At 36.5% G+C, this 17,902-nt stretch overlaps 1 protein-coding gene across 9 annotated transcripts in view; it reads left to right on the forward strand.

Moving 5' to 3' along the window:
• The window catches only part of LOC105479996 (ankyrin repeat domain containing 26), a 96,783-nt gene that overhangs the window by 40,321 nt on the left and 38,560 nt on the right, over window positions 1-17,902 (forward strand). For 5 of the 9 annotated variants that reach the window (XM_071070331.1, XM_071070330.1, XM_071070334.1 and 2 more), the window contains 7 exons: window positions 496-524; window positions 619-691; window positions 8,286-8,356; window positions 9,523-10,614; window positions 12,665-12,831; window positions 15,089-15,241; window positions 17,401-17,434. In XM_071070331.1, coding sequence (XP_070926432.1) covers window positions 496-524; window positions 619-691; window positions 8,286-8,356; window positions 9,523-10,614; window positions 12,665-12,831; window positions 15,089-15,241; window positions 17,401-17,434 — 1,619 coding nt within the window. The remainder of the gene's footprint in view (window positions 1-495; window positions 525-618; window positions 692-8,285; window positions 8,357-9,522; window positions 10,615-12,664; window positions 12,832-15,088; window positions 15,242-17,400; window positions 17,435-17,902) is intronic. The other 4 variants (XM_071070335.1, XM_071070337.1, XM_071070329.1 and 1 more) reach the window with 3 other exon arrangements.

The following is a 17,902-nucleotide window of genomic DNA, read 5'->3' on the forward strand; positions in this document are numbered from 1 at the left end:
TCAAGTGGCATCACAGCTGTGTGCTTCCTAAATTACAGGACAAGTTGAAGAACATGATAAATACTTGTAGTGTAATGGTATAAATGATTCTGATGTGTTGCATTAAAGATATGCTGTCTCATTTTACCATCAGCCTTGACATTTCTCCTCTCAGGATCATGATTTGCTCCTCTAATTAAAGATTACCTTTCTCTGCATTGACCAGCATGCTCACGTTGGTATATGTGCACCTTTCTATTTTAGTTATAGTCACTTGGAACATAATCTTACATTCAAATCATAACTGCATGTTTTATTAAACCTGTGTTCCTGTTTTTTTCTCCAGTATACTTCTGTCATGTTGCTGTCCTAACCAAAATAAAAAACATCCCAACAATTAACATAATCATTTTCAAACCAAGCATGATGATTCAGGTCATACTAACACTGCATGAATTTATAATTTGCTTTGTCATATTTACATGTAATTGATTATATGTCCCTTTTGCTTTTTAGAGTCTCCTGAAAGATATCTTCACTTGAAGGTAATAAGTTTTGTATTTTTATCTTGAATTATTAAGTGCATATTGTATAAAGTATACATTATTTATTAATCATTTTGTTTCAAAACCCATTCAGCCTGCCATTGAAATGAAAGATTCTGTTCCAAATAAAGCAGGAGGAATGAAGGATGTACAAACATCCAAAGCAGGTAAATGCTACAATACGTATTTAACTCTGGAAGGAAGTACATTAAAATTTTTGAAATATTTGAAATGCTCACAGTTTTCTTATTCCTAATTCTTTTTTTCCCCCAAATTTGATGGAGGGATTTTTTAAAAAATTTTTTAAAATTAAGACTGAGTCTCACTTTGTCACCCAGACTGGAATGCAGTGGCATGATCTCAGCTCAGTGCAACCTCCGTCTCCCAGGTTCAAGTGATTCTCCTGCCTCAGCCTCCTGAAAAATAACTGGGATTACAGGTGTGCATCACCATGCCTGGCAAATTTTTCTATTTTTAGTAGTGACAGGGTTTCACCATGTTGGCCAGACTGGTCTCAAACTCCTGACCTCAGGTGATCCACCCGCCTCAGCCTCCCAAAGTTCTGGGATTACAGGCATGAGCCACTGTGCCCGGCATTTTTTTTTTTTTTTTTTGATACAGAGTCTCACTCTGTCGCCCAGGCTTAGTGCAGTGGTATGATCTTGGTTCACTGCAGCCTCCGCCTCCTGGGTTCCAGCAATTCTCCTGCCTCAGGCTTCCTGGTAGCTGGGATTACAGGCACACACCTCCATGCCCGGCTAATTTTTGTATTTTTTAGAGACAGGGCTTCACCATGTTGGCCAGGCTGGTCTCGAACTCCTGATCTCAGGAGTTCTCCTCCCACCTTAGCCTCCCATAGTGCTAGGTTTACAGGCTTAAGCCACCATGCCCGGGCAGTAATTTTTAATTACTATGTGGTAGACATAGTCTTTTAAAACAGCAATTCTGAAACTTTTTGGCTTTAGGGTCCTTTTATACTATTAAAAATTACTGCATAGAGGTAACCAACACGCTGAATTAGTTAGTCCCATTCCCATGCTCTTTTAAAACATTTTACTGTATATGTATACATCTATAAATAATACATAGAATTTGTTTTCATGTCCTAAAATTGTATATAAATGGTTGTACACTGTACATATCATTCTTCAACTTTCTTTTGTTTGTCTAGCATTATATTTTTCAAATCTACCCATATCAACACAAGTAGTTCTGGTTCAAGCTCTTTATACTATTCCATTTTATCACTGTACATTTAATTAAATTCTCTTCATTCGGATAAACAATAATTAAATAAACATAAAAATCAGGCCAGTCGTGGTGACTCACGCCTGTAATCCCAGCACTTTGGGAAGGCCGAGGTGGGTGGATCACGAGGTCAGAAGATTGAGACCATCCTGGCTAACATTGTGAAACTCCGTCTTTACCAAAAATCCAAAAAATTAGTCAGGCATGGTGGTGGGCACCTGTAGTCCCAGTTACTTGGGAGGCTGAGGCAGGAGAATGGCATGAACCCGGAGGCGGAGTTTGCAGTGAGCCAAGATTGTGCCACTGCACTCCAGCCTGGGTGACAGAGCGAGATGACGTCTCAAAACAAACAAACAAACAAAAAAACATAAAAATTATTGTGGGCCAGGCGCGGTGCCTCACACCTATAATTCCAGCACTTTAGGAGGCTGAGGCAGGCAGATCATGCAGTCAGGAGATCAAGACCATCCTGGCCAACATGGTGAAACCCTATCTCTACTAAAAAATACAAAAATTAGCTGGGTGTGGTGGCACATGCCTGTAATCCCAGCTACTCGGGAAGCTGAGGCAGGAGAATTGCTTGAACCAGGGAGTCGGAGGTTGCAGTGAGCCGAGATGGCACCACTGGACTTCAGCCTGGTGACAGAGTGAGACTGGTCTGAAAAAAAAAATAAATCATTGTGGATTTCATTTTTGAAATGAAAATCATGCTTACCAATGAGGAGAAAAGTGATCTTTGTTTAAGTGGTTTTTAGCTGTTGATAAGTACTATATTAGAAATTAAGGCCGGGCGCGGTGGCTCAAGCCTGTAATCCCAGCACTTTGGGAGGCCGAGGCGGGCGGATCACAAGGTCAGGAGATCGAGACCACTGTGAAACCCCGTCTCTACTAAAAATACAAAAAATTAGCCGGGCGCGGTGGCGGGCGCCTGTAGTCCCAGCTACTCAGGAGGCTGAGGCAGGAGAATGACGGGAACCCGGGAGGCGGAGCTTGCAGTGAGCCGAGATCGCGCCACTGCACTCCAGCCTGGGCAACAGCGTGAGACTCTGTCTCAAAAAAAAAAAAAAAAAAAAAAAAAAAAAAAAAGAAATTAAAACTGAAAAATAGAAAATACATGCATGTACAGCCATGCATTTGAATAGGCTTTAGAGCTATGACCCATGAACCATTAGCCTGTGATGTTATGATACATCCTAGCTTCGAAAAAGTCTACTGTACACTTCTCAGAAAATTAGAGTGAAAATGTCAAATATATTATGCATTATGCAACCTCTTGTACCCTTGAATAGATATTGAATTCTAGGGATTCTTAGATCAAAATACAGAACCACAGTTTTAAACCATATGTATGGTTTGTAGATGTCAAATGGTAAATGGTCCTTTGATGAGGAAATGGCCTTTAAAGTTTCACTTCTGTGGTTTTTACTTTTTTCTTTTGCTTGTCTTAAAAAGTTTAAATCCAACAATTTTGTTTATAAAGAAAAAAGGAAAACATTGTTGTTGTATATTCACTTCTTGTTTCATGGCACTGTGTACTCTCTGGATCAAGTGTGAACCTAGATTTATTTTCAGGTGGGAACAATTAGGTCACTTAAAGACATCATTTTTTCTTTCTTTTTTTTTTTGTTTGAGACGGAGTCTCGCTCTGTCGCCAGGCTGGAGTGCAGTGGCTCAATCTCGGCTCACTGCAACCTCTGCCTCCTGGGTTCAAGCGATTCTACTGCCTCAGCCTCCCAAGTAGCTGGGACTACAGGCGTGTGCCAACACACCCAGCTAATTTTTGTATTTTTAGGAGAGATGGGGTTTTGCCATGTTGGCCAGGATGGTCTCAATCTCTTGACCTCGTGATCCGCCTGCCTTGGCCTCCCAAAGTGCTGGGATTACAGGCGTGAGCCTCCACTCCCGGCCAAGTCCATCATTTTGTCTATAAATTTCTGATGTTTATCCAAGGCTAAACAGTAAATTCTGAAGATACTGGTGCATTGAGGAAAGAGCATTTCATTGTAATAAGTTTTTATTTGAAGTTTATTTATTAAATGTTTTTGTCTTCAGAACACACCCACACACACACACACACACACACACACACACACACACACAAATACTTCTATCCGTATTTAAACCTGAAACGGTTAGACATAAAGTTTGTTCATAAAAAAATTCATATCCCTGAAGAATCTTTAATTATTAATAAACAAATCTCTTACGGAGAACAAATAGGTAACAGAGGTTGCTGAGTGAATCAAAGTAAATAAGTAATACTAAAATATGAAAACAGAAAAAAATCTGAGAGATGACAGTCAATTAAACTTCTGTGAGCAAGTGTCAAGTAAAGGACATGTAAAATACAGTTCACCATGGAGGAGTAGTGTGTTTGTAGGATAGAGGTTGACATAGGACTGCTTCTATGAAGAAAGTTAGTCCGATTTATATTATTTACATTCTAATAAGTAAAAACTTTATTTTCAGAGTTTTCAGATTGGGACTTTACTACCTTGACCCTCAGTAATAAGACTTGCCAAAGACCTAGGAATTTGAAAATCAGTGATAAATATCTATCTGCATCACAGTCAGTGACCAAAAATCAGTCAGCATCCACAGAACTGGAAGAAATAGCTAAAGAAATGATTACTATTGGAGCTGAGTTTCTATTAGAGAATGATACTCTCCATGACCTGTGTGAATCACAGCTACCAGCAAACAAAAAGCAAAGAAGGTAACACAGAAGCACAGAGAATTCAGTCCTAGAGTACTTGGCTTCATAATATCATAGTTATGACTTTTATTTTTTATTTTATGTTTTGAGACGGAATTTTGCTCTTGTTGCCCAAGCTGGAGTGCAATGGCATGATCTCAGCTCACTGCAACCTCTGCCTCCCGGGTTCAAGTGATTCTCCTTCCTCAGCCTCCCGAGCAGCTGGGATTACAGGCATGCACCATCATGCCTGGCTAATTTTGTATTTTTAGTACAGACAGGGTTTCACCATGTTGGTCAGGCTGGTCTTGAACTCCTGACCTCAGGTAATCCACCCACCTCAGCCTCCCAAGTTGTGGGGATTTCAGGCGTGAGCCACCTTGCCCAGCCTAGTTATAACTTAAAAATAAATTATTTTTGGCTGGGTCATGCCTGTAATTCCAGCACTTTGGAAGGCCAAAGTGGCTGGATCACCTGAGGTCAGGAGTTCAAGACCAGCCTGGTCCACATGGTGAAACCCCATCTCTACTGAAAATATGAAAATTAGCTGGGCGTGGTGGAGGGCGCCTGTAATCCCAGCTGCTCAAGAGGCTGAGGCAGGAGAATCACTTGAGCCCAGGAGGCGGAGCTTGCAGTGAGCCAAGATCACACCATTGCACTCCAACCTGGGCGACAGAGCGAGACTCCGTCTCAAAAAAAAAAAAAAAAAGAAGGAAAAGAATCATTTTTAGCAAAAGTACTTTGTGTTTACTCTCCTTATATAACCTACAACCAAACAAAATACCTTTTAGCAGGGCATTTGTATTCTTCCTCTAATCAAAACAATCTATGAACAACAAAGAGAATTAGGAGAGAGAGTAATTTTGTTTAGGCTAATATGAAACATAAACTTGAGAGTCAGGACCAGGATTATATTTAGAGTTTTGGGACTGGATGGGAAACTAGGTAGAGATTAAATATTGCCTACTCAAGCACAATGTGGTTTTTTTTGTTTTTGTTTTTGTTTTTTGAGACGGAGTCTTGCTCTGTCGCCCAGGCTGGAATGCAGTGGCCGGATCTCAGCTCACTGCAAGCTCCGCCTCCCGGGTTCACGCCATTCTCCTGCCTCAGCCTCCCAAGTAGCTGGGACTACAGGCGCCCGCCACCTCGTCCGGCTAATTTTTTTTGTATTTTTTTTAGTAGAGACGGGGTTTCACCGTGTTAGCCAGGATGGTCTCGATCTCCTGACCTCGTGATCCGCCCGTCCCAGCCTCCCAAAGTGCTGGGATTACAGGCTTGAGCCACCGCGCCCGGCCGCACAATGTGGTTTTTATGCTTTATTTTTACAGCTCTGAATTCACAAGTATTAGTTATAACTACATGTAATGTAACAAAGAAGCACCATCCAAATCAAATATTATTTCTTACAATTTCTATGGCTTTAGATATTATAGAATGGACTGCCCCAGTATTAGTGGGAATCGTTGAGAATTTCTCTATAGTGTATCCCCAGCTGTGTACCCATAGTCTGTCACCTTATTTTAATGAATAGTTGTTCACTAGGAATATTTGTTTTAAGGAGTGCTCTATCATTTAAAAAAGATATATGAAGTTCAATTTTACTAATAATTCTTTTAGGACACCCAGTCTATTGATTAATTGCATCTAATGTGTTTTACTTTATGTACCAGTTTAACTCAGTGCCCTTAATCATATGATCTGGTCTACAGTAATAAATTATATAATTTTTTTATCCCAATAGTTTTGTTTTCTTTTCCCCCTTGTAAAATTAACGTATTTTACAGAAGATGATCAGCTGTCTCCTAGAGTAGTGACTGCAAGCTATAAATCCAGAGTTACTTACCTATACCTATATATGCTTGTTTGCTCTTATTTCTTCATGAGCTTGGTAGATCCAAGAAGCAGGACTTTTAAAACAAAATAACTAAATGAAATCCCTCAACACAGGAAGACATGAAACAGAAAAAGCGTGAAGTAAACAACTTAAACAGTGCCTGTAGATTGTTTCACTTCTCATTTAATACCTTTTATAAAGTAATGAAGAGTCTAGTTCTCCAGGGACCCAGATATATACATGTATCCATTTAATAAAAATTCACTCTATATTGGGTACTGATACTCTATATCCTAAATATTTTTGGGAACATTCCCTCAGTTTAGGCCTACAGTATTCTTGTTTTGCAATATTTTCTAATTTGGTTCCCTTTATTTATTCATATGCCCTTGAAATTCATCCTCCCATCAGTATTTAGGGTGATCTGTCTCCAATGCAAAACAGGACCTTGAGTCCCTCTTGAAAACATAAATGTTCAAACATCTTAAGATTACATATAAGGCTTTCATCATCTGACTTCTGCTTAACTCTCCATCTTTAGCCCTTTCCCCTTTCTGCCCTTTTCTCTGGGATTACTCAACTGCTGTTGATGCTCTCCTCGGGTGCTTGTATTTTAGACAAATACGCTATCTGAGGCTTCTTTCCCTCTCTTGTTGCTGCCTTGCATGCTGTTACCCTTTCCTGCCCTTTACCCCTTTTAGTCTGGCTAACCTCACTTTTTAAGTCTCAACTCAGGCATGATCTCTAGAAAAGCCATCTTTGACACCTTTTATTTACTTTCTTTTGTTTTTTTTTTTTTTTTTTTTTGTGGTGGAGTCTCACTGGAGTACAGCAGCATGATCTTGGCTCTCCGCAAACCTCCGCCTCCCAGGTTCAAGCGATTTTCCTAACTCAGCCTTCCAAGTAGCTGGGATCACAGGCACCCATCGCCAAGCCCAGCCCATTTTTGTATTTTTAGTAGACAGGGCGTTTCATCATGTTGGCCAGGCTGGTCTGGAACTCCTGGCCTCAAGTGATCCACCCGCCTTGGCCTCCCAGAGTGCTGGGATTACAGATGTGAGCCATCCGTGCTGTTCTTATTTACATTCTTTAAACCCCAGTGTTTAGCACTTAGCAGGAACTCAGTAAATAATTGTCAAGTAAAATAGATAAAGACTGTTTATACAAAGATAACTTGAAAGATTGTCCCCTACCGTCTGGGGAGCAAGGGCATAAACATATAAATAAAAAATTTACAGTTCAGATGGAAGAGATACAGTACAAAGATAAGGTACTAAGGCAGCCCCAAGGAAGGAGACACCTGTTTATCAGGGGGAAGATAGCTCTAATCAAGGAAGACTTCACATAACTCTCTTAGTCTTAAAAGATGAAAAGAAATTTGTCAAAATAGAAAACGTTTCAGATGTAAGGAGCGTGATGTACAATGATAAAGATGTAAAAAGTAACAGTAATTTTGGAACTCATTAATAATGAACAACACTCTTTGTGCCTTGTTGAAAAGATACCGTTATAGAGAACATTTACAGTGTTACTTTATATATTCCTACTGTATCATAAAATTTTGTTTTGTTTCTGACAGTTTAGCTCATTTACGTTGGGTGAATGAATCTGTGAGTGAATCTTTAAGACCTTTGTATGGGTTGAACCTATTGTCTAGTGTTAGTAGTCTCCCCAAGTGGTTTGTTGAAGTTTTGGATAATAGTTGAAGTTTTAATTAGATACTTCATTAAGCTGATACTTAGAAGTATCTTACTGAGAAGTAAATGTTCCACTAAAGATTAGGCTTCATTCAAACTTTTTGTGATTGCGCCACTGCACTCCAGCTAGGGTGACAGAGTAAGGCCCTGTCTCAAAAACAAATAGAAGAAAACCCTCTCAATTTATAAAATAAAAATAAATGTTATTTTCCATTTCTATAAAGACTATACCTTTTACCTAACTGTTCTGAGTAGTTCGTTTAACTAAATATTTGGATTTTTTTCAGCTGAACGTGACTTAGAAGTGGCATCAGAAGAAGAGCAAGAAAGGGAAGAAAGTGAAAATAACCAGCCACAGGTATTATATATATTGTTTTAAATTTCTGTTTTAATATTGTTTTCTTTGCTTTAATGATATAACATCGTTCAAATAAAATTACCTTTCAGACTAGCCTTTTAGAATCAATAGATCATTATTTAATATTTAGTATTAAAAACATTTAGACTAGTTAAAATATTCTTAGTTAAAATATCGTAACCTATAGCTAATCTTTTGTTTTTGTCATAGTTAATCTTTACGCTTGGAATTGAAGCCAGAAATTTCCTGAATGTTGTTTCCTCTTTCATTTTTATAACTTCCTTACATGATAAAGATGGTAACATCAAATATTGAATCATATTATTAAACAATAGAAATTATGAACATTTTAACACTGATGGCCACTGAGTTGAATTCATCTTAAAGGAGTAATCATTCCCAGTGGTTCAGGATTTACATTCTTATATTCCTGGTCACTAATTCCAAGGTTAAAGATTTATTCTGCCTTGTGATCTCTATCAACTTCAGTGTCTACATTCAGAGAAAGAATGAGGTCAGAAAATCAACCCAGTTATTAAGAAAATCATTCCTTTCAGAATGGGATCTTTCCACTGTTAGGATATAAACCATAACTTTCTGATTATTTCAGTCTAGGAAATCAGTAAATATTACAGAATTTTTTTATCCACTATTAATGAACCTTAGAATATATAAGAATTGGATAGCCTATACAGATGCATAACACCATATTATGGTATATAATTTCAATCAAAATGTAAAGATTTGCTTTTCTTTCTGATTGTTGTTTATTTTGGCTCCAAATAGGCTCCAAATAATTTAAAGTTTCCCTACTCTCCAGTTATAAATCTTTGGAAAAAGTACTTAAATGTATTGTAGGGGCTCAGTATTTGAGGTATGGTAAGGTAAAATCTTTTTAAGTGAAGATGCCTTTGTAATGCTACAGATCATCTGCTAATTTATTTTTGGTAGATTTAACACGTAATGAATTAAGTTTAATCCAAAGGAACAGTGAAACACTTAACTTTGCTAGTTCATGCTTTTCTTCTATTTTAGGCTAAGACAAATTAGTTTTTACTTCTTAGTTACTATTCCAGTGATTTGGGAGTAACTAAACGTAGATTAAGTTTAACAGTTAAATTTTAATTATTTCCTAATTGTTCTTTGTCCGTACTTGATTACTCAAGGATAAAGTTATTTTAAAAACATGCACCCTGACAGAAAAGACGTCTGAAAAACAAAACAAGCAAATTAATCTTTCACTTTCACGTCTGCAAAAAATGTCTCAAGAACCAGAACTGAATAAGGAGTGTGATAGAGAGGATGTATCTGTATATTCAGGACTTCCTGGTGTGCAAAACGGTGAAGAAATGTCAACCAAACAAGGCAAATTAGAGTGGAAAAATAACTTAAAACTCATCACAAATGAGTTAAAGCAGAGCTGTGGTGAAACTTGTGAAAAATACAAAATTACTGCTTATCCTGGGGAAGAGCCACTACATGATAACTCTAAAGGAGGCGCAAACTTAAAGGAAGTACCCTCTTCTTTGACAAATAATATAGTTGATTGTGATGAAAAAGATTCTCCTGTCTCTGTACTATACCAGGCATTGCCTGAACAAAAAGAACCCAGTCTCGAAAATGGCTTTTCATCTCCTTCATACTCTGGGTCCCCAGACTATGTCTGCCAGTCATATTCTAAGACTTATTTAAATGAAAATAAATTAGGCCATGGAAATGTTAACAAACCAGACACTGAGCATGTTTTTAACACAGATGAGAATTTTTATAATGATAGAGAAAATAAAAAAGTAAGGAACCCAGAAGTAGTTACAGGTGAAATGAAAGAAGAATTTGATATGCAAATGACAAAAAATATGAACCAAAGTACCACTAATTGGAAATTAGACATCAGACGTGTGCCTCAGTCTAGTGATCCAAAAAGACCTTTTGATTTGATCTGCTCCAAAGAAATGAAGCATATGATTCAAATAAAAAGGCACAGGATTTCTGCTGGTACAGACGCTTATAAGAAAACAAAACCAATACAGAACTTGTTCCAGAAGCCATTATATGATCATTGCAGTGCTCATAACTATAAAAGCATGGAACCTGAATTAGAAAATGTGAGGTCTTCTCTACCACATAGTGAGAGAACATCAAAAGTATCTCTAAAAGAAGAATTACAGCAAGATATGCAAAGGTTTAAAAATGAGATAGGCATGTTAAAAGTAGAGTTCCAGACTTTGGAGAAAGAAAAAGTCCAACTTCAGAAAGAGGTAGAGGTTTGCTTGCTGCTACTCTTTGTTTTTTCTCTATCAATTATTTGATCCATTCTGATTTTCTGCTTATGAAGAGCTCAAGTATAAAATGGTGTTACCTAAATATGTAATTGTGTGTAGAAATAGATTATTTCTTCTAAGTAACAGGAGTTAAGGAAAATGTTCTCAAAATCTTTGTTCCTTAAACAACTTAAGAAGTCTATGAATCTTCGCTCTTCTAAGTGACATATGGACTGGGAAACTAATTTAGCCATATACCATGTGACCTTGTGAACCAGTGTAAGTGTAAAGGAAATTGCTTTATGAAAGGTAATAAGTGCTAGGGTTTTTTTCCCTATTGACTTAAAAATTAATTCCTTTTATTTAAACAACAACATGGCAATACAGTGGGAAAGAAGCAGTGACTAAAAGAGATATAAAAATGTTTCTAGCCCTGAGTATTGTAACAAATATTCCCAGCCAAAGGGATCTTTTTAATGTGAGCTTATCTGTTTGACTCAAGCTGTTGGAGTTTATAATTCCATTCTGATCACTTTAAAGATTTTTGACAACAAATACATACACTTTTACATGTTTTTTAAATCACCAGTCAAACATTTCTGTAGAACCAGACCTTTACATTACGTTGTTTAATAAAATATGATAAGTTTGGGCATGTATACCATATAAGTAGCATAAATCCTCAGCCAGCAATTTAGTATTTAACTCCAAAGTAGAAAGCTGAGTTCTGTACATTGAGTTTTAAAGATAAACAATAATCTGCAGATATTCTTTTTTTTCTTTCTTTCTTTCTTTTTTTTTTTTTTTTTTTGAGACAGAATATCACTCTATTGCCCAGACTGGAGTGCAATGGCATGATCTTGGCTCACTGCAACCTCCACCTCCCGAGTTCAAGCCATTCTCCTGCCTCAGCCTCCTGAGTAGCTGAGATTACAGGCGTGCACCACCACACCCGGCTTAAGTTTTGTATTTTAGTAGAGACCGGGTTTCACCATGTTGGCCAGGCTGGTCTTAAACTCCTGACCTCATGATCTGCCTTCCTTGGCCTCCCAAAGTGCTGGGATTACAGCGTGAGCCACATTCTTCTTTAAAAGTAAAAGTAGATGAGGTTACCCACACCCTGCTATGGCTTTAAATTACTTTGCCAGTGTCACGCTTTTTATTCATCTGATTAATTTGATGAATTTATCTGGTAATTTATCTGATTCAGCATTATGGAGTTATATCATCTCTTTTGGTGCCATAAAATGCTAGATAATGCCACTTTAGGAGCTCTGGATGGATCATTTAATCTTTCTTGTTTTACTCCCATTATCAGTAGATAATGGGGCTAACTTAGATAATTAATACTTATACTGTGTATCCTCCAACTATAAAATTTTATGGTTATTGAATGTGAAATTTGGGAAGCATCTCATTCTCCAGAATTCCACACCAGCAACTCAGCACTTTCACTCTGTTCCTTATGTTGTGGCAAACTTTGGTTTCTGTGTTTCAGTGAGCACCTTCGCCTTGTTGATATCCCAGGATCCAAATGAAAAAAAGACACTGGGGAAAAGAATAGCTTAGTGCAGAAAGGGGAAAGATTCCTTTCTCTTCCTGGAGCAATGTCACATCCTCTGCATCTGGCTGCATAGTGTAAAATCCAGGTGGTAAAGGCAGAAGAAGATGCATCTTGTGTCTTTGTCTTTTTATTTCTCTGTTTCTGCCAGTAAAATGGAGTGAAAATTCATAGTAGATAGTGAAGATTGGATGGGAATAAAAGCACAAAATTAAGAAGAGTCCTTGAAATTTTGGAAAATTCTGTTTTACCCAAACAGAAATGAAGCAGACTTTACAAAAATTTCATTAATAAAATTATAATAATAGCTGATAATTATATAACAATTATATATACAATGATCCCATTAAAGTAAGCAGGAAATGTTTTTATTGGCTAAAGTTACCATAGTTAAACTGAGACAAATGATAAACTCAGTGAAAACAGAGAAATTCTTTTTGTTGAATAAAGTAATAGCAATTCCTTAGTATCAAACTTTCATTGAAGGTTGAAGAAGAAAGGAAAAAACACAGAAATAGTGAAATGGAAGTATCAGCAAACATACATGATGGTGCTACTGATAATGATGAAGATGATGGATTAATTCAAGAAAGAAGGAGTGGAGAAACTGATCATCAGCAATTTCCCAGGAAGGAAAATAAAGAGTATGCTAGGTAAGCCGATAGCATATTTAACAGCAGATAATTGTTATTGTGCTATAAAACTAATTCTAATTTGGACTAATATTCATGATTAATGAATATTATACTTTTATTATACAAGGGATATGCAACCTTGTCTTGTAATTAGAAAAAGGCAAATTAACAAACAATGAGATACCAGTTGTTTCAGTCATATTGATATTTTATTTAAAAAATAATACCCAGTGATGGCAAATGCGAGAAAAAAGGCATTCTCGTACACTGTTGGTAAATGAAATTGTAAATCCTTTCTGAGGGATAATTTAGTATGTATTAGAATTTCAAATATTTCCTATCTTTAACCTAACAGCTTCACTTCTGGGACTAGATTCTACAGGAAAATATGACTTATGTAAAAATGTACACACACAAGGACATTTATTATATATTATGTATAGTATACAGTAAGCCTATATGTAATATATATAACATGTTAAAGATAAATAATATGTATTTTAAGGATATTTATATAAACACATTACATATATACATATGTATGTTAAGGATATTTATTATAGTATCCCAAATGTTGGGCTCTCAAATTAATCTGAATTACAATCTGTGAATTCACCAGTGTTTGAGAAAGCCCTGCACAGAGGCATCTGTAGTCCATGTAAACATTTCAGTATATTGGGTATTTTTAGGGGCTCACGCTCAACTCTTAACACAGTGGGAAATTTCAGTCTCTGTAAATTATGTAGGTATAGATAGTGATATCCTTGTGCATGTTTTTAGACCATAAAAAAGTAGTTATGACTGGGCGCGGTGGCTCATGCCTGTAATCCCAGCACTTTGGGAGGCTGAGGCAGGTGGATCACTTGAGGTCAGAGTTCCGGACGAGCCTGGAAAACATGGTAAAACCCCATCTCTACTAAAAATACAAAATTAGGCAGGCGTGGTGGCAGGCGCCTGTAAACCCAACTACTGGGGAAGCTGAGGCAGGAGAATCGCTTGAACCTGGGAGGCAGAAGTTGCAGTGAGCCAAGATTGTGCCACTGTACTCCAAACTGGACTCCATCTTTTGGAGACTCCATCTCCAAAAGTAATAATAATAATACTTACAGATTTTCTGGTGGTAAATTTAACTAGGCTAAAAGTCTATAAAAGTTACCAAATTCTTTTCTTTTCTTTTTTTGAGATGGAGTTTTGCTCTTGTTGCCCAGGCTGGAGTACAGTGGCGCGATCTCAGCTCACTACAACCTCTGTCTCCCGTGCTCAAGCAATTCACCTGCCTCAGCCACCCAAGTAGCTGGGATTACAGGCCCGTGCCATCACACCAGACTAATTTTTTTGTATTTTTAGTAGAGATGGAGTTTCACCATCTTGGCCAGCTGGTCTTGAACTCCTGACCTCGTGATTCACCCGCCTCAGCCTCCCAAAGTGCTGGGATTACAGGCATGAGCCTCCGTGCCCCACCCATTATTTTATTTTCAAACAAAATCATAACTAATCAGAATATTGCTATTTTGGAGCTGCATATAATGACATACAGGTATTCTAGAAGTAAGGGTTTTTTCCCCCATCCAGATATTTTCCTGATTTCTTCTTTCATGTTATATGTGTATCATTCTATTTTTAAAACTTTGTTTAAAAAAAAACTTCATTTAAGTGAAACGTTATATTTAAAAACAAAACCAAAAATATAGCCCAAATCTAATTGCTACTTCCATGTCTAAAGATCATTGCTTGTGAGCTCTAGCCTTTTACTGTAGCATTCAAGTTTAGTGTAGCATTCACCTCTCTCTAGTTTCTTTTTTTTCTTTCAAGTTCCTAGGAAACATCTAGACGCTGTGGGCCTAATCTCTGCTCACCTTCTATCTCTAAGTAGAATGGTTTTCTCTCACTTTTTTGTCTTGTGAACTCCTCTATTTTGTCTCTTCTGTTTTAAAACTGTCCTTATGCTCAGATGTACCTTTTCATATATTAGTTCTTACATATCACATTTTATCATAATGGTATGATAAAATTATGGTTTTTGAAGCAGGGAATATACATTTCCTCTTATGTTGTTAGTAATTTGTGTTTTTTCAATTAGTGAATGAATTGAGGTGGAGGAAATGTTGGAATTTTATAAAAATTTTTTGTTTGTCAGAATTATTAGAAAACATTGGCTTTTTAATGGATTTTAAAATTTTTTTTATTCTTTTTTGTTACTTAACTCTCTTTCTGCATTTTGTTTCTTTTTTTCTTTTTTCTTATGTAACTGTCACTTCCCATGGATTTTTTAAAGTAGTGGTCCTGCCTTGCAAATGAAGGCAGTAAAGAGAACCTCGAAAGAATCTGTGAATTCACCAGTGTTTGAGAAAGCCGGTTTACTAACTGGTGGCCTGCTACAAGTGGATGATGACAGCAGTTTAAGTGAAATAGATGAGGACGAAGAAAGGTAAAATCTGTGATTTCTTTATTTCTCTATGGAGGAAGGTTAGTAATAATTTTTTTTCTGAAAATAGAATGATGTAGTCTCCCAAAGCTAGAGAATATCGACTGTTTCCATGCTGCCGAAAGATTAAGATGAGGACAACTTTGACAAGCAGCAGTTTCAATAAATGGTCACCATGGAGCCCTGACTGTAGTGGATGGGCTTTGACAGTGTTTGAGAGAACTTGGATTGAGAGGCAGTAGGTAAACGGGTGGTAACTGAAGAAGAATGTGGGATTCAAGGGAGCCTTCTTTCTTTTTTATTTTAAAACGTAAGCTTTTAGAGTATATTTACATGCTTTTGGGAGTGACCCAGTAGAGAAGGAAATGCTTATGAAATTTAGTTTTGTTTGCGTGTCTAAGCCTCAAAAAGCTTGATCCTTTATCTTTTAAAGATTTATAATAAACTAACTGTTCTTAGAACTTCTATTTATGTAGTTTTTTGCTGTATAAAAAGAGATTGTTCATTTAGAATTGTTTCAGAAATGGAATATTCTTATATAATTGAATGTGTTGATGACGATCTAAAAGTTAAACTATCGTATATGGATTTTTAAAAATTATCTAATAATAAACATGCAAACCATGTAGGTCATACTGAATTGAATTTAAATAATTCTTGGTAATTGAAGATATCAGAGTACTTTTGACAATAGCATCATGAACAGCTATGATTTTGTAAGATCAGGTGTATTAACTTAATAGTTGTTTAGATTCTGGGGAGAAGGGGAGGATTTTGTTTATGTACCGTAGAAAATTAAACCATTGACAATCTATCACAGACTTATTTTTAGGTTATAAAGTTCTAAAATATTAAAAACCATGTTGCCTTATGCTAATAGTGTCATTGACATATATTGTATGCTCAATAAGGATTTTTTTTCTTTTTTTTTTTTTTTTTTTGTCAGAGTCTTGTTCTGTTGCCCAGGCTGGAGTACAGTGACATGATCTCAGCTCACTGCAACCTCCGTCTCTTGGGTTCAAGCAATTCTCATGCCTCAGCCTCCCAAGTAGCTGGGACTACAGGTGCACACCACCATGCCTGGCTATTTTTTGTATTTTTAGTAGAGACAGGATTTTGCCATGTTGGCCAGGCTGGTCTTGAACTCCTGACCTCAAGTGATCTGCCCACCTTGGCCTCCCAAAGTGCTGGGATTACAGGCGTGAGGCACCATGCCCAGCTTCAGTAAGGATTTTTGAATGCATGAATAAAGAGTTGAGTAGATGAATGAATGAACGTTGATGAATTTCTTTAGAAAAAATAAATGTTGAGCTTATTGAAAGTAGGTTTCCAAATTGGCTAGATATAAGGTCTTTTTATTTTAAAAATATTTACAAGATTAAAAAATTATTATTTATAATTATAACCAGAAATAGAATGAAAATATAGATTCATCTGCTATCATATCACTTAAAACACTTGAAAATAAATATTACTTTCACAGCACAGCAAAATATGTTTCAGAGCTAGAATTTTTGGGTTTGAATTTTGGGTCTGCTACTGACCAGCAATATGTGCTTGGGCAAATTACTTGGCTTTTCTGTGCCTAGTTTCTTCCTTTATAAAATATCTAATATTTTATCAACCTCACAGAATTATTGTTAGGATTAAAATGAGTTTAACGTACAGTGCTTAGAATAATGCATAGTACCTGCATTGTAACTCCTGAAAAAAGCTAATATCGTCATTCAAAAAGGGTTTCCCTCGTGTAAGGGTGTTAAGTAATACATTCCAAATAGGTTTTAGTGCCAGTAAAAGCTCGTTTTTATTGAAAAGGTCAATACCAAAAAAAACCTGGTATATTTCTTTCTATTGAGTAACGCAAGTAACACTGTGTTTTCCTTTTGCTTTGACTGTCAGGAAGCTTGATCTAAATTTGTTTGTTATGATATTAGTATATTTTTGTTGTCCCTTACTTTTACTTTTTCTGTTTATGGTTCAATACCCCTTGTAGAAAATTATTATCTTTTATATTACCTGTAAAAAATATTCCTGTGAACTTTATGAATAGGGTAAATAAATTACAAATGCAGAGCTTTTATTTAAAAAAACAATAATTTTAGATATTCCTTACATTTTACATATTTACTATTTGCCTGAAAGGTTTTTTTTTTTTTTTTTAGGCCTAGTAAGAAAACATCTAATGAAAAGAACAAGGTACTGTAAAAAATAAATTATCAAAATTATTGTTTAAAAAAATTATTATAAAAGATAAAGTGGGCTGGGACAGTGGCTCACACCTTAATCCCAGCACTTTGGAAGGCTAAAGCAGGAGGATTGCTTGACTCCAGGAATTTGAGACCAGCCTAGGTAACATAGTGAGAGCCTTGTCTTTACAAAAATTAAGAAAAAATTAACCAGGCATGGTGAGCATGCCTGTAGTCCCAGCTCCTTGGGAGGCTGAGGTGAGAGGATTGGTTGAGCCCAGGAATTTGAAGCTGCAGTGAGCTATGATCACGATGCTACACTCCAGCCTGGGTGATAGAACAAGACCCGATGTCAAAAAAAAAAAAAAAAAAAAGAAATGAAAAAAAAAACAGAGAATCTTTTGTTGTAAAGACATTTACTTTGAAAAACTGATTAAGAAGCACTAGCCGTTGATAATATATCCTTTTAACTAAAATC

Source organism: Macaca nemestrina, chromosome 9 (assembly GCF_043159975.1).
Source record: "Macaca nemestrina isolate mMacNem1 chromosome 9, mMacNem.hap1, whole genome shotgun sequence".
Taxonomy (NCBI): domain Eukaryota; kingdom Metazoa; phylum Chordata; class Mammalia; order Primates; family Cercopithecidae; genus Macaca; species Macaca nemestrina.